Source organism: Temnothorax americanus, unplaced genomic scaffold (assembly GCF_048541705.1).
Source record: "Temnothorax americanus isolate GAGA-0224 unplaced genomic scaffold, ASM4854170v1 Scaffold145, whole genome shotgun sequence".
Taxonomy (NCBI): Eukaryota; Metazoa; Arthropoda; class Insecta; order Hymenoptera; family Formicidae; genus Temnothorax; species Temnothorax americanus.
In genome coordinates, this window is record NW_027509281.1 from 174,366 (window position 1) to 192,495 (window position 18,130).

An 18,130-nucleotide genomic window follows, 5' to 3' on the forward strand; every position below is an offset into this window, starting at 1 on the left:
CTATCTTTTCTCATCTCCGCTTCTATCTTTTTCCTATCCCTATATAATTTCCTTCATATTTTTTCTTTGGTTGTATCTAGTTTATCGTTCCATAGTCTATCTATTCTTTTCCTGTTATCCCTCTCTAGTTCTATAAACCGGTTCTTTATACTGTTGCACTTCTCTACATAGTGCTTCAAATTATCCCTTCCTTTCTTGCAGAACAGACAAATTTTTTTCTCTTCCCTTCACCAATACATGTTCTCCGATTCCATGTTACCACATCTCAGATTTATCAGGGCTCTGATACTATCCTCTTTAATCTGTTTATCTATGTTTGCCATCCTTAGAGATATTCCGGTCTATTTCCGTCTCTCTCTAACTCTTTATACTTCCTATTATACTTCGACTCCATTATATTATTCTCTTCCACTTGCCTCTGTATCTCCTAGTCTCTTAATTTAATCTCTTCCCCTAAGTTTCTCCCTTCTCTCCTTAACGACTCAACTGCTTCCACTCCCCACCCGTTTCTATTATAGTACTTTTCTCTCCCTCTACCATATGTCTTCCATTTGTTTTTCTCTTTCTCTATCCAACATTTCTTGACCCATCTGCTCTCATCCATTTCCCTAATCTTTTCCTCATATCCCATTGCCCTTCCGCCCCATCCTATCCTAAGCTTCCTTTAACATTAGGTATCTTAGGTATCTTGAGGTACAGAACTTTAAATCGAAAACCCATCTTGCGTAATCCATGGTATAAATACAAGGGTATGCTCTTGCGCATATTTCCGAACTCAGCCAATCAGTGACTTGTCCAAGGTTACGTCACACTGAGCGGCACATTTAAGCATCGAATCTGTAATAGTCATTTATAAAAGCATTTTGAGCGGACAATATGTGAATACAAAATAATGTTGATCATTTATGTAAGAGAAAATTCTGTTTTATAAATAAATAAATATACATATATGAACAAAAATATATAAATATAAAAAACGCACGTGACATACGGATAAACCCTCATCGTTTCCCGATTTTGTCTCTCGTTGTAGATGTTAGAAACGTTATTGTTATTTGACAAATTTTATAATTATGTGGGTTTGTCTAAATATATGATCTTACAGAAAATATTATTATTATTAAGAAAAAAAAATTGTGTGCATTGAATAAAAGTCATTGCGACGTACGGAAAAATTTCACATAAAACGAGATTTTAATTTCCAGTCATTTATTATTAAAATTCTGCGAATTATTAGTTTTAATCAAAACTGGTCGGAAAATGATTGGAAAAGAATTGTCAGCTGAGACGCAAAACAAAAATATATTGTGACGTACGACATAAAGAACTATATATGCAGAGAAAAGATGCAGATAAAAGATTAAATAACAATAAATGCAGATATTTAATATACAGGTTTTTTATTAGTAAATTTTGACATCTTTCTTTTTTTTTTGCCTGTGATTTGTGATTGCAATCGCTCGGTTCATTTTGCGCAGCCTAATATATGTCCTAGTCCTAATGAGGCATAGTAATGCCTCTCTCGGTATTTTAATTTTTAATTGTGGTTCTATTATTTTTGTTAAGTTTTGAAATATAATATTTTCTTTATTCAAACTGGATCCGTGATATTTAGCAAACTCAATATTCATTATACGAGCACATTGTAATAATTTGTTACTCGGATACATACATTTTCCTCAATAGAGACCATGTGCTTTAATGAATCTAATAAACTCACATTAAAAGTGAGGCTATGGACCTGTATTATTATTATGCGATAGCTTTGTCACCAAAATAAGCAGGTAAATACAAAATGACATATCTTACCTGAGTATAAAAATACTCACATATCTGAGTGACTCAGATCACTTGAGTGTAAATGGAAAGCAACTATTACTATACAAAAGTACATACCATTATTTGGTGAAATATTTTCTTTTCCGCATGCTTGACGCCACTTATTACACAGTGCTGGATCCTTTGGGAAGGAAAAATATTTTATTTTATTTCCTTCGATCTTTCTGGTCTTTGCCAGATAGTTCCCACACCCTTTCACATTACACGTCATTGCGTACACTGTAATAATCACAAACTATAATAATTACTCGACATAAATAGCGAACCGAACAAACGCAGCCATTGCGAATCACCGAGTATATCCGATTCATTCCGATGCTACACGAGTATGACGTAAGCTTAGACAAAAGTGGTGGGAATGCGCAGTGGTCTGACACGGTATGAGCATACCCTTGTATTTATACCATGGCGTAATCTAGCATAATTTTTTCCAAGTCCTTTTTTTCTTTCCATCCCCAAATTTCCACCCCATACGACATTACACTCTGGACTTGGTAATTAAACAAACTCCTTCTCCTTATGAAATCATCTTTACAGATCCGTTCTCCTAGACCCCACGTCCTATTTACCGCAATCCTACCTTTCCTAACTAATTCCTTAATGTGATCTTTGCAATTCCCTCTATTATTAAACATACGATTATTAATTATACGAAACCTAAATATTTAAAAGTTCTAACCTCTTCTATCTCTTTTTCTCCTCATTTCCATTTCTCTTTCTTCTCTCTACTTTCTTTGTTAAACACTAACATCTTTGTTTTATTGGTACATAATTTTGGTACATATACAAATTTTCTTCCGTTTTAGAAACCTCTTTATTATGTCCATCATGTCTAACATTGCTGTTCTATTCTTTGCTACGAACACCATATCATTCGCATATTTTAGCGACCATACTCTAGTGTTTCCTAACTTTACGCCTCCTATCTTTCTTTCCTCTAGCTCTTTTCTAATGTTCGCTATATACAAATTAAATAGGAGTGGACTCATTACACAACCCTGTCTGACTCCTTTTGTTATCCTGAATTTCTCCGTCAGGCCCTCTTTTGTTCTTATTGCAACTTCAGTCACATCATATATTGCTTCTATTCTCCTTATAAGTTCTTCATCTATTTCCTTTTCCCTCAAGATCTTCCATAATTGCTCTCTTTCCACCTTGTCAAATGCCGCCTTTAGGTCTACAAATGTCCTATTGGCATACAATTTGTCTTTCTTTCCTTCCTTAAGATCATTTTGGTATAAATAAAACGTTACAAAAGATTCTCTGGAAAACGTTTTTATTGGGCCACTTGTAAGAAGGACGTAGAGAGATGGTGTGCTACCTCCAAGATTTGCATCGCTAAGAAAGGTCCTATTGGCAAGGAAAAATCTTCCTTACAGATCTATAATGTGGGAGTTCTTCGAAAAGATACAGGTGGATATTTTAAGTCCCTTGACTACTTCTTGGGACAGAAATAAATATCTTTTGGTAGTAGTCGACAGCTTAATTAGATGGCTAGAGGCTATGCCTCTGAAAAATAAAACAGCCAGTACGGTAGCAAGATCCCTGGTAGATCAAGTATTTTCTCGGCATGGAGTTCCTTTGGAATTGCATACAAACCAAGGAAGAAACTTTGAGTCCCGGCTTTTCCAGAAAATGACTTCCTTGATGGAGATTAGGAAAACTTGGTACAACCCTTCTTCACCCACAATCAGACGGGCAGGTCGAGCGTCAGCACCGTACTATCTTAGATTATTTAGCAAAGTTTATTTGCGGAAGTCAAAAAGATTGGAATCGGTGGATTCTTCTGTACTTGTTAGCTTTTCGTTCTTCAAAACACAAAACCACTGGAGTAACTCCGGCGGAGATGTATCTAGGACAAGATCTGCGTTTACCTTTGGATTTTCTTAGAGAAAGCCCACCCTCGTTGACGAAAGAGAAAGATGGAGAGGTGGAATATATATCCAATCTGAGAAACAGATTGGATCTCATCCATCAGTTTGCTAGACATCATTTTCAAATTAGATCCAAAAACGTTAAATCCTGGTATGATCGACGTTCTAGACGAGTGCTTTTCGAACCAGGACAGAAAGTCTAGTTCTATAGTCCTCGACGAGTTATGGGAAAAGCCCCGAAATTGCAGAGTCCTTGGGTAGGATTATGGGTAGTAATGAAAAGACTTAGTGATGTTGTGTATTGTATCCAGGAGTCTCCTCGTCATAAAAATAAAATTGTTCATGCAGATCACTTGGCTCCTTTCCAGGAAAAGGAATAATTTTCCGATTTTGTGTTTGAGTGTCAGTTCGATCCGACATGAGTCCGAGCCCGTACTTTAGTTATTTTAAGAAAATCGCTAATTAATTTTTGTTCAATTTTTCTATGTTTTTAAATGTTCTGTTGCAGATATTAACACCAAGCATAGACCTAAAGTATGCGAAAAGGAAATTCTGCTAGAAGTTTCTCCTGGAAGCTTTCTGGACTGCCTCTCATATGGTTTTTGACCGTGGTTTTCCCGTGAAATTAAGGGCGAATGCCGAGGCAGGGGACCGAGAGCTCTTAGAGCGATGGGTCCACGGAAGTATTCCCCCCTCTGATCCCAAAGAAGACCCAAGCGCGCAAAACTCAGGAGGGAAGAAGAGCACGGGCGGCAGAAGGCAGGGGACAAGCGAAGTCTCGTAATGAGACCCTGGCCAGCTCTATAAGAAGAAGAAGCTTGGAGAGGACCTGTTGTAGAGACTAGAGTGGATGGAGCCCGGTAACTCGCTGCAGCAGCACGAGCAGGGCAGGAAACCATCCAGAAGCAGTTGGCCTCCCGAGAAGTTATGCAGCAAGTTGCCTTACTGATTGTCGGGACGACAATCTAGAGAAGGAGGGCAGTGTTGCGTGCGTCCCGCCCGGTACGCTTTTCGTCCGCGAGTCAGTCGACTAACTCTGAGCTGAAACAAGCGGTCATTCCGCAGAAGTCGCGAAGCGTCCCCTTGACAACGGGCTGCTGTTTTAACAACGGAGCCTTTTAAAAACCTCGGCTTTCAAACTGTTCTGACGTGTTCTCTGATGTTACCTTTAATAAAGAAATTCGTTCGTTAATTAATAAACGTGTTGTTACTCCCGCGGGTGCGCGAGTGTCAGTGAGTGCGTGTGAGAGCCATTCGAGGAGTCACGGTCTCAATGTCAGCCTGGACGTAACAATAATATTATATCTATTCCTTGCATAATCTCGTTTGTCATAACTATATCCATTCTTTGCCTAATCTCATTTTATAACTGCTCAGAATAAATTAATTACATATAAAGCTAAACAATTATTTACTCCGACTCTCTAATAGTCCAGTCGGAACGTCGTTAAAAATGACGGTAATACTTAAGAGCTCCCTCCTCACCGATTTCGCTGAATTTAAGCTTAATCGACGCGTTTTTGCACAAAATAAACAAATCTGGCAGAAAAAATTCCCGCTCTGCCCCGCGAAACGGAGATATTAACTGTTAAAGTTGACGACTATCAGGTCATGAAACAGCTGTCATACCGACGAATCATATTACTGTGTTTCGGTAATCTCAACGCTTAATATCTGTAACAGAAATAATTTGTGTTCCAAAATATTCTCTGTTGTAATCAAAACCACAAACTTGAAAACCATATATTTGATATATTAAATTTTATTATTTATTAATTGGATTAAAGTTGAGATCTAACATTTCCTTAAAATAAACGTGATAACTATATACACAGCTATTAAGCGTTGAAATTAACGAAACACAGTAATATGATTCGTCGGTATGACAGGTTTTGAAACCTGATAGTCGTCAACTTTAGTTAATATCTCGCTTCGCGGGGCAGAGCGGGACTTTTTCTGCCAGATTTGTTCGTTTTGTGCAAAAACGCGTCGATTAAGCCTAAATTCTACAAAATCGGTGAGGAGAGAGCTCTCCTTAAGTATTACCAAAATGACAAATAAATCGACTAATTAGGACAAAGCTGCAAAACATTTTAATCTCTTTATTTGGGTGTCAGTAATGACATACTAAGTTTTCGACCTCCCTCGTGGTGTGCTTCGGTCGCCATCTTAGAAGAAAAGGTTGAAAAATCAGTTTTTTGCGAATATCTCGGTTTCCATTAGACTTAAGCTAAAATAGTTTAATGCAATATTGTAGGGAATTAAATTTTGTACAAAAAAGGAAGTATAGGTTTTTTTCCTACAACCAATAGTTTTGGCGCTAAAACCGAGAGGAGTAGGATACTTTTTGTAACAAACGGTTTTAGCGACTCTATCTTGCCGTATCTCACTTCTCAGGTAAATGGCGTTGTTATTGTGCTAGTGAACCATTATCGTTTCACACATCTGGCTTTGTATTATTTACTCGACAATGCTATAAACACTCCTTGTTAAAAGCTAGAAGGGAGCATCTAAGATTTTAAATAAATTAAAAGATATAGTTATGATGATTATCTCACTGTTTACAATGTCCTGTGACTGATGTCATTAATTTCGAAAATTTCGTGCACGTTATAGACGGTGGATATCTTCTTCATCAAATTCATCGATGTCGGCGTCAACAAGAAACTTTCTCACAAATATTGGATAAATATGATTATGTAAAAAAAATATTACAAATCAAATAGTTTCGTTATTTTTTATGGATATCCGAATGAAACATGCATTCAAAGCACAAAAAGTGCTGAACGTCTCCGACGATCAAACAAATATGTTTCTACGAGAGTACTTTTCAATGAATCTATGATAGTTACCATGCCCCAAAAAAAATTTCTATCAAATGAAAAAAATAAGGATAGACTTATCTCAATGTTGGGTAAAAAACTTCAAACTGCAGGATTTATTATCAAGCAAGCTATTGAAGATGCTGACACTCTTATTGTCAATACTGCGATTGATGCATCGAAGAATTACGATTTTGTAGTAATAATTGGCGAAGTGTTCGAGATTCCGTTACCGTTGCGCTGCCCGATCAGATGGCAGCATCGATCGGATATCGACTCCGCATCACCGCGGTAGCTCGCGCCCGTACGGGCGCGCTCATCGCCAACGTCTTCCTCGCGATCGAGGCAATTGTGCAAATGGCCGTGCAGTGATCAGACGCACGATGTGTGCTCTGTGCATCTTGATTGTGACTATACACATTGAAGTGCCCACCGCAGTGATTACAGCTGCTGAGATACTGCATTAACATGTAAAGCGACCGCACATCCAGCTCTACTCAGGATACATCAACACGACGACTCAGGCTCACATGTGCGCGAGTGCCGACCGCCACGTGTCCCAAAGCTCACGGGCTACTCATCACGAGGAGGGCAATTAATATAACTGCCTCGCCTACCCACGAACGATACACAAAGACTTCTTATACAAAGACTTCTTATGCTTAGCAAAATCCGAAAGACTGCCCACCACTCTCAGGTCAGACTGTATATATCTCTTCTCATATTAAAGACGGCTCAGACTGTGGTCTGAGTTACACAAGAAATAAAGTGAATAATTAGTGAACACCTTCCACGCGCGTCCTTCTCATCCCGCTCCCATCGTCGGGATTAATCAGCGATTTCGCGAACATTTGGTCCTTTGAGCCGGATGCGTGGAACTTACAGTGTAGCTCAGACACATATCAAGTGAACAGGGCATGCCTTTCACGACATGCCACGTGGACATTATCGCGCGCTTCCGCGAGTAAAGTACAGACATTCTCACGCGCTCTCGCAAGTGTTACGAAAACATGCTCACGTGCTCCCGCAAGTGAAAGTAGACTTTTTCACGTGCTCAATACATGACATTGTAGATTCTCGATTCGCGTAGTGTTGTCCTAAGGCGTCTCTCGAACGTTCTCGCCTCATGCCGTGTTTCTCATACGTGTCTCGACTTTTCTCAGGTTTCTCATCGTGCGCAGCTCAGGAACGGCTCAACATGACGGAACCCGCAAAGGCGGGTACGGGCGGTACGGACACCATGACGCCACAGCTTGAAATACCACCGGCTCGCACATCGGAACGCCAAGCTTCACCCGTGCACTTGTCCACGGAACTCCTCCTAACGGAACCGACTGGCGACGATGTGGAATATTGGCGACACGCCGCCAACTTGTGCAGAGGACATGCCGTTAGAGGAGGTCATCCAAATCTCAATGCATCTCGAAGAGGCAAACAAAGCGTTTCTCAAGGAGCATGCATATCTTGAAGCTTCATAGCCGTCGGCGCTCATTCAACAGCAAAGCGCACGTTGACAGCTCAGCATGTGGCAGCTCAACCGGCCCGCACGGCAGCATCTAATCTACCCGTGCGATTGCTGCAACGGCACTCACTTCATTGTGATATGCACGTAATTTAGTGATTTTTCAACCGACGATCGACAAAAATTAGTCATACCACGGAGGCTTTGGGTCAAATGCCTCGGCCGTCACAACGTCCGCTCATGCCAGAGCTCACGGGGGTGCAAGAAGTGCAACCACCGACATCATACGATGCTGCATGAGGCACATCAGACCGACTCATCATCGAAGCCTATCACCAGTTCACCTGCGTCAACTCAAATGGAAGATGGTGCAATCGTCGCTCACTCATCATTGGCCGCTCATTACACTCAACATTACTAGCTACGGCCCTGGCTCAGATCAGTTCATCTGTTCATACTCAATGCGTATGGCCTCTCATTGATTCAGGTTCAGAACTTGCCTTTGTTTCAGAATCTCTCGTTCGCCAGCTCAACATCACCCGTCATCATTACGTCATTCTCATCACTGGAATTGGTGGCGGAAAGGCGACGCAAACTCGAAGAACGAGGAAGTTGCATTGCTTAAGCTCCCCCCACTTCACTCAAGATCAGACGTCATTATTCAAGTTCACCTTCTGCAAACGTTAACAAACATCCTGCCATCTTTCAACGCTGCACCACAGGAATGGCCGCATTTCACCAAGTTAACCTTGGCTGATCCAGATTTTCTGACACCACGGCCAGTGGATATTATCATTGGAGCTGACTCATATGGGCAGATCATCAAGCCCAACATCATCAAACAAGATACATTGATGCCAATTGCGCAGCTCTCAATTTTCGGATGGCTCGTTCTCGGACCTGTCGACACATCATCATCGGCATCTGCTACAGTGCATCATGCATCGGTTCAGGAAAGGGAAGATGCTCTCGACGAGTTACTGCCGAGATTTTGGATACAAGAAGAAGTGCCTGCAAGCAACAATCTTGATCTTACTCTTAACGAACAAAATGTGAAGAACATTTCAAGAGTACTGTCTCACGGAATTCAACAGGTCGATACACAGGTCGACTTCCACTAAAATCATCACCTGATACTCTCGGCGACTCGTATGTCTCCGCGAATCGATGGTTGAAAAGCTTACAAAGAAGATTATCACGAGATGACAACTATCGACGTCTGTATCACCAATTCATGACAGAATATCGAGATCTCAATCACATGAAGAAGGCTTCACCCGCTTCCAGTCAGCACACGCACTATTATTTGCCACATCACGGAATGCTTAAACCAGACAGCGCAACCACAAACGTACGTGTGGTATCCAATGGCTCAAGCGCATCTACATCTGGCCGCTCCCTTAATGATATCATGCACACGGGAGCCAAGTTGCATTTAAACGTCACCGATGTTTTGCTCTGGATCCGACAATTTCGGCATTTAGTTGCCACCGACATCACCAAGGAGTATAGGCAGATCAACGTGCATGAAGATGACTAAGATTTACAACGGACTCGCTGGATAGATGAGCAACTCAATGAAGTGCCATATCACCTAACAACGATCAATATGTTGATGACAATTCTGGAGGCGACAACACCTTTCAGCAAGTAATAGAATTCAACACTGCTCAACGGACTTGTGCATGGCGGGCGGCGTCCCATTAGCAAGGTGGCACGCGACTTATCAAAACGTACTCACTGCGGTTCAAGCAGAAAAGGACCAAAACTCACAAACGACATTGACGATTGCGTAACCAAAGGACTCGGATTACGATGGCTTTCTCAAAAAGATTCATTCACATTCTCAACAAGGATCTCGTTGCACACCGATCATCTCACCAAACGCCTCGCTTGGTCTGAAGTGGCTCAGAAACTCGATCCACTGGGCTTTGTATCACCAGTGGTGATCAAAGCGAAGATGCTCTTGCAGGAGCTTTGACTACATGAAGCTCCAATGGGATGAACCACTGCCATCCTAGCTCTCATCACGGTGGCTCATTATCAGAAAAGAACTCACAAGCTGGCTAGCTCTCAATACCTCGGTGGTACAACCAAGGTAGCACCTCTCAAACCACATAGGGCCTCTCGTCAGTGGAATATCACGGCTTTTCTGATGCTTCTCAACTGGCAATGGCTGCAGTCGTATTTATCACTGTCCACGGCTCTAATGGCGCCACGATTTCATTGGTGTGCTCCAAAACGAAGGTAGCACCGCTCAAACGGCTCACCATCCCGAAACTTGAACTCACTGCAGCACTGCTGCCCTCAAGACTCATGCAATACGTTCAAGCCACCTTGAAGTTGAACGTCACATCAACTCACCTGTGGACGGACTCTGTTGTGACACTCACGTGGATCAAATCTCATGCATCGCGCTGGAAGGATTTCGCACTCAGCACTAACTCAAGACAGCAAACATCAGGCGATTTTGCCCCGCCACTCCCGGCTCTCAACCTTGATCATTTCACACGCCCATCTGCGTACCCTGCATGAAGGAACACAGCTGACATTGGCTCATGTCAGGCAAAGTTACTGGATCATCGGCGGACGGGCTCCGGTGAAGTCTCATATTTTGCGGCGTGTCGTGTGTGCTCGGCAGGGGGGGATCCGTGCTCATCAACTGATGGGCCAACTACCTCTCTCTCGGGTTACGCCGTCACGTCCATTCACTCCCACAGGAGTTGACTATGCCGGACCGCTCACCATCAAAACCTTGGAAAGGATGAGGTGCGAAGACATCCAAGGGATGGATCTGTGTGTTCGTCTGCTTCTCCACCTCCGCAATTCACCTCGAAGTAGTCAGTGACTACTCATCAGAAGGATTCATCGCAGCTTTCCGAAGATTTTCAGCGAGAAGGGGAATTGCTCAGACCATATACTCGGACTGCGGGACAACATTCATTGGAGCAGACGCCGAGCTCAAGAAAATGTTCATCCAGAGTTTCCAAGAACATCAACAAATCGCTCAAATTCTACAACGTGATTGCACCAGATGAGAGTTCAACCCACCAGGCGCTCCACACATGGGGGGCAAGTGGGAGGCGGTGGTGAAATCCGTCAAGTTTCATTTGAGACGGATTATCGGGGAAACTCTACTCACGACGGAAGAACTCACAACGTTGCTTACGCAAATCGAGGCCATTCTCAACTCACGGCCTTTAAAACCGCTGAGTGACGACCCTGAAAACGTCTCTCCGCTCACACCAGGTCATTTCCTCATTGGAGGTCCGATCACTACCATACCCGAGCCATCTTTGATTGACCTAGCAACCTCACGACTATCTCGATGGCAGCTCATCCAGCAGCGTGTTCAACATTTTTGAGCACAATGGCTCATTACCTGCAACGCCAGCAGGCGATATCCAAGTGGCATCATCCCAACAACAATGTCAAGGTAAGGTCCATCGTGCTGCTCACCGACGAACGCTCTCCACCGTGCAAATGGCCACTCGCCAAAGTAACAGTGTTGCACCCCGGCAAGGATGGACTTACCAGGGTGGTTACCCTGAAGACCGCCACCACGACACTCACTCGGCCTAGTGCCAAGCTTGCCATATTGCCCATTTCAACCGAATGAAAGATCAAGAGTAAGGAATCATCAACAAGGTTGCTGATGGCGGGCGGAATGTTCGAGATTCCGTTACCGTTGCGCCGCCCGATCAGATGGCAGCATCGATCGGATATCGACTCCGCATCACCGCGGTAGCTCGCGCCCGCACGGGCGCGCTCATCGCCAACGTCATCCTCGCGATCAAGGCAATTGTGCAAATGGCCGCGCAGTGATCAGACGCACGATGTGTGCTCTGTGCATCTTGATTGTGACTATACACATTGAAGTGCCCACCGCAGTGATTACAGCTGCTGAGATACTGCATTAACATGTAAAGCAACCGCACATCCAGCTTTACTCAGGATACATCAACACGACGACTCAGGCTCACATGTGCGCGAGTGCCGACCGCCACGTGTCCCAAAGCTCACGGGCTACTCATCACGAGGAGGGCAATTAATATAACTGCCTCGCCCACTCACAAACGATACACAAAGACTTCTTATACAAAGACTTCTTATGCTTAGTGAAATCCGAAAGACTGCCCACCACTCTCAGGTCAGACTGTATATATCTCTTCTCATATTAAAGACGGCTTAGACTGTGGTCTGAGTTACACAAGAAATAAAGTGAATAATTAGTGAACACCTTCCACGCGCGTCCTTCTCATCCCGCTCCCATCGTCGGGATTAATCAGCGATTTCGCGAACACGAAGATATTGATCTTTTAGTGTTACTGACAGCCTTAGCATCATCTAAATCTAACATCTATTTCATGAAACCGAGCAAGGAAAAAACAGAGCAGAAGATTTATTCATCTACTTCCTTCCAATATCCTGATATTGCTGAGCATATTCTGTTTCTACACGCATTCACTGGTTGTGATACCACTTCAACATTTTTCAGACAGGGTAAAATAAAATTTATTAAACTGTTCCAAAAAAATATGAAAATTTGCAGAATATTTCAAAAATTTTTGGAGATCCGGATACTCAGCCAGATTTCATTGACATAGCAGAACAAAAATGTATTCTCGCTTTATACGGAGCAAAGAGCAATAGTTTTCTGGATGAGTTTCGATTTTCATGCTTCGCCAAATCTACGTCAAAAGTAATGTTCAACATTGCTTCTATACCACCTACTGAAGCTGTACGTCAACATTCCCTCAGAGTCTACCATCAAATTCAGCAGTGGCGCGGAGTTAAAAAAAATCCTCCAGATTGGGGCTAGAAATATACAAGAAATGGTTTATTTCCAGTTACTTCAATAAAGGAATCCGCTCCGCAGGATATTCTGAAGAAGATCTTCTGCAAATGCACAAAAGTCTGCAAAGCGAATTGCTGTTGCAGAAAAGCTGGATTGCGATGCTCTGTGACATGTTTCAACTGTCGAGGTCAAGCATGCACAAACATCGACATTATAATAGATCACTGTGACGATGAAGAAATCAAAGTAACTGTTCAACATTTTGAGGAAACATTGACCGATCCTGACAATAAGATTGATTCGAACAACGAGGAAGGATCAGAAGAAGCAGAAAAGGAAAATAATATTGAGGAAAAAGAAGATGCTGCGGAAGATAACATTTGCCAACCCTCTACATCAAAAAGACCATGATTAGAATAATTAATTTTTTATAACGGTTTTTTTTTTATTTGCGCACCACGTTCCGTGCCTGACTCGCATTCGCCGTTTTAAATTGTTGACACTTTCACGAGTTTAATTATATTATTGAATAATTAAGACAACCCTGGCAAAAAAATTCTCCTAATCTTAATAATAAACTGAGTGCATGGATTAGGCCTACAGGAGACACCACATAAAAAAAAACGCGCCACTAACTCTACCGCAAGGTGGTGAGGAAACGAGTTTAAAAGTATACTACAGCCTCTGAGAAGTGAGATACGGCGAGATAAAATCGCTGAAACCGTTTGTTACAAAAAGTATCCTACTTTTCCCGGCTCTAGCACCAAAACTATTGGTCGTAGAAAAAAAAACCTATACTTCCTTTTTTGTAGAAAATTTAATTCCCTGCAATATTGCATTAAACTATTTTAGTCTAAGTCTAATGGAAGCCGAGATATTCGCGAAAAAACGATTTTTCACCCCTTTCTTCCAAGATGGCGGCCGAAGCACACCACGGGAGAAGTCGAAAACTTAGTGTGTCATTACTAACACCCAAACAAAGCGATTAAAATTTTTTGCAGCTTTGTCCTAATTAGTCGATTTTCAAATGTACTTGCCGACTAGACTATAATAATTAAGGATTCTATACACATCTACATATATTAAATAGTTAAAAGAGAAATAAAAATAACAAAATAAAAAAATAATTGTACAGCGTAGGTTCCAATTCTAAACTTATTTTCGATGTAGATCTGTAAGAGAATCAAAATCGGTGAGTCAACTGTATCTCCTCCTTATGAGCATATTTTACACGCAGATATTTAGAGTATTACAATGTTGAGCGATATGACTCTATATTACAGTTGAAACAGTTCGTGTTGAACATGATATCTCACTGTATCATCTACCTTGCCAGAAAACACTAATTATTAGCAATGCAATGTAAACATACAACTCTGGCTGCGGTCCACTTGATACTACAAATGCTTTGGAGCGTTCTTCTTCTCCTTCTTTCTTCATTGAAAGAAAAGAGAAAAGGAATGTTTCGAAGCATTTGTAGCGTCAAGTGGACCGCACCCTCTGTTGTCAATCATTTTGTCAATAAACAGAGATTTTTCACTCTGAATGAAATAAAACTTTTCTTTATTAGCATGTTTTATATTGAAGTTATAATATAATAAATCAGTTCTTTTTATATAATTTTTATGTCAAATTTTTCAGAATTGTGATGTAATAGAATATTTTAAAAACCATAATTGCATAAACATTATATCAAATAATTACACAGTGCAACAAAGTCAAATTTTTAATAATTATTAAGTTCCGTTAGTGAATCATGATAAGTATGTGACTCCATAGCACAGCAGTACCAATCGTTCGTTTCCCTTGCATCGAAAATTATTTTTTATCGAAGATTGAGTTATTTTAGAACCAAATTCAGCTTTATTTCAAAGTATAATTTTAAAATAACGATATTTTAATAGAAATTTAGCAGATATGAATTTTTGTTTAAAAGAAATGAAATCAATTACATTTTGTGAAGAAATTGGTAAGAAATAATAAATTTTTTTTCTTTGCTCGCGGCAGTTTAATATCGTCGTCCTCAATCAAGAATCAATACAAATCATTAACAAAAAATCAAGTTTTATCATAAAATTCATTTTTTCCTTTATATATATCGTATTTCCATAAGCTTGATAAAATCTTTCTCTTTGTTCATTTAATTCTATAGATAATTGCCGCTCAAAAAATAAACTAACAAAGGAACTTCGTGAACTCGAAAATTCTGATTTTTATGAAACTTTACATACATGTAGGGAAAGTAAATGAACGAAATTAGAATTAATATCAAAAAAAATTTTTTCAAAAAAATTTTTCTCAAAAAATATTTTTTTAATAATATTATTATTGTGGTTGAAGAGAGGTGTTGTTAACATAAAACTTTTGTATAAGACATTTTTTTACGTTTTGAATACTTTTCGAGGTATACATGGTGGTTCAGGACCTCTGCGACAAACTCTAAGGAACAATAGATCTCGCAGAGAGGACCATGCATTTTCTGTAAAGCAACCCATGTTCTCTGCCGCGTCGTTTAAGAGCTACGCAACTGCGCAGATAGGTCTCACAGTAACATTTATTACATAGGTTCAGGGTAGACACTTTGAACGCCTTCTGTAAACTGTATGCTAGTGTACTTGAAACAATAAATAAATAATTTATCTCATGATTGTAATATAAATGTCACCTTAGACCTGTTTGCACGGTCGAGTAGCTCCTAAGCGACGTGTCAAAAAACATGAGTTGCTTCACAGAAAATGGTCTTCTCTGTGAGATCTATCGTTCCTCAGAGTTTGTCGCAGAGATCTTAAATCACCCTGTATATCAAGAAAAGCAAAAAACTACTCTACATATGAGAGATGTTTTCATCCCTTAGAATCGTTTTTGGACTGCAAATAAAACTTCTAAATTTGTCTATTTCCTTACATATGTAAGTTTCATCAAAATCAGAATTTTCGGATTCGCGAGATTCCCTTGTTAAATTGTTTCAAACGGCAATTACCTACACTGACCTACAGAATCAGATGAACAAAGAAATAGATTTCATCAAATAGCCAAGCTTATACAGATACGGTATAAAGGAAAAAACTGGATTTTATGCTGAATGACTTAAGTTGATTCTTGATTGAAAACGACAATGTTGAACTGCCGCAAGCTAAAAAAATAATTTATTTCTTACCAATTTTCTTGCAAAATTTAATTGATTTCATTTCATTACCTACTTTTAAAAATTCACATCGGCTAAATTCCCGTTAAATTGTTATTATTTTAAAATTACACTTTGAAATAAAGCTAGATTTGGCTCTAAAATAGCTCAAAAGTAACCAACATTCAAATTTAAAAAAAAGTTTGATGTAATGAAAATGAATGGTTGATATTGGTGTGCTATGAAGGGATCCACCTAGCTATCATAATCCACTATCAAAACATAACAATTATTTTGGTTATTGTACTGTGTTACTTTTGCTCTTAGTTCTAAAATAATATTTGTTTAATTATGTAATTATTACAGTGGAATTTATTACCTTGCCTGGAATGAGCATGTGCTACATGACGTAAACTATTAACACTCGGTGGTTGAGGTACAGAATGCGTTTCCTCTGCGTGCAAAAGCTGACAGAATACTATTTGCTCATGTTGCGTTTGTCTTTGAACTTCTGATGCCATTGGTTGAATTTGTGCATACGTTTCGCTCCCACTGGTATATACCTTATCCTGCTCATCAATCGCAGCGTACATTTCATCTACAAAATGTCAGATTGTGTAAAGTTTTTATGTATTATATTAATTATATTATATAATCATATCTAAAGTTTATTTACCAGAATCATCAGAAACAGTAGCATAATGAGGATCGATGATTGGTCTAGTAGATTGATTTTGTCTGTAAGTTGCTTTGGTTTGTGCTATTATATTGGCTAATGGTTCTCTTACGCTTATACTTGTATATCCTTCTATAGTAAAAACGATGAAAATAACGCAATTTTTATTAAAAATTATTTATTATACAGTAAATATAAAAGTACAAAGAAAAAAATAATGCAATTACTCGAATCTTGCGAATCTCCACTAAAATGCTGTTGCGGACTGTTTTGTTGGGAATGCGGTGGATATGGCAGTAACATCAAGAGAGGCGGTGTCATATAGGGCAAATCTTGATTAGCTTGAACACCACCAGAAATAGCGTTAGCGGCATGGATATCGTAATGCGTCTCGGAATTAAGAAGCAAATTGTGCGAGGAGGATCGTCGAGTTCTCGGTGGTGCGATTGGATTTCCATTTGATTGATCCATAGATGTTGAAGGCTTTTCAATATTTGTAACTTCATTAACATCATTTCTGTAAATTATAAGAAATAAAAACTACATATTTTAAACGTAAATCGAACAGCCGATTTTCGAACAAAAACAAATAAGGATGTTAATTTAAATTACAATTTTATTAAACCATATAAACAAAAATAGTTTACGTTTTGAACATATTTTTGTCGATTGTCACTTGATTTTATTTTATTAATTGTTAATATCTTCCCTATTTTATCTATTTTATGAGATGTAATTTATCAAATATGTTCTTTTGCGTTCTGAGGAAGACTTAGTAAGTTAAAACGTAAACTATTTATATTTATATGGTTTAATGAAATTGTGATTTAAACTAAAATCCTTTGTTTTTGCTTGAAAGTCGATTAACCGACTGTTTGATTTACGTTTAGCTTTGCTTTTACCAAGTCTAGAGTTTTCTTTTTATACTAGATATTCTCTGAAATAAGACAAGATAAAGTATACAGGGTGTTTCTTAAGTGATATCAAAAATACAGGAAATAAATGCTTCCTTGCATAGTTATGGGCCTTCAAAGTTAAAGAAAAATAAAAGTTTGAAAGCCCATAACTCTACAGGGAAGTATTTCCAAACCCATGTTCATAGAAACTTTTTTCTTAAAAATTGTCCAAGGAATCACTTCCTGGAATTTTTGATATTACTTAGGAAACATCCTATACATATATCTAGAGCAGTAATAAGTATAGGACAATATAAAAAAAAGCATAGGAATAGTAAATAAATAATACCTATTTATTTGACTAGCCTCAGTCGTCTGAATATTTTGAAGTTGTGCATAAGGATGTTCAACTGAAATAAATTAGAATGTCATTAAATAATAAACAAATATAAAAGCATCTAATAATAATTCATCCACCATTGTCAGAGACAGGAGATGCAAATCTTGTATATTGATGAGATGTATCTTGTAGCAAAGAACACCCTTGCAAAATAGTATCCTGTGTTTCCCTGTCAAACACCTGTTCTTGAGCTAAAAAATAAATAGATAGGAAATAAAGTAGATAATAACATAAAATAA

At 39.4% G+C, this 18,130-nt stretch overlaps 1 protein-coding gene across 5 annotated transcripts in view; it reads right to left on the reverse strand.

Moving 5' to 3' along the window:
* Window positions 1-18,130, reverse strand: part of LOC143894865 (uncharacterized) — a 78,790-nt gene that overhangs the window by 50,658 nt on the left and 10,002 nt on the right. For all 5 annotated transcript variants that reach the window (XM_077401513.1, XM_077401510.1, XM_077401512.1 and 2 more), the window contains 5 exons: window positions 17,969-18,082; window positions 17,841-17,901; window positions 16,823-17,112; window positions 16,596-16,727; window positions 16,299-16,517 (listed from right to left, as the gene is read on the reverse strand). In XM_077401513.1, coding sequence (XP_077257639.1) covers window positions 16,299-16,517; window positions 16,596-16,727; window positions 16,823-17,112; window positions 17,841-17,901; window positions 17,969-18,082 — 816 coding nt within the window. The remainder of the gene's footprint in view (window positions 1-16,298; window positions 16,518-16,595; window positions 16,728-16,822; window positions 17,113-17,840; window positions 17,902-17,968; window positions 18,083-18,130) is intronic.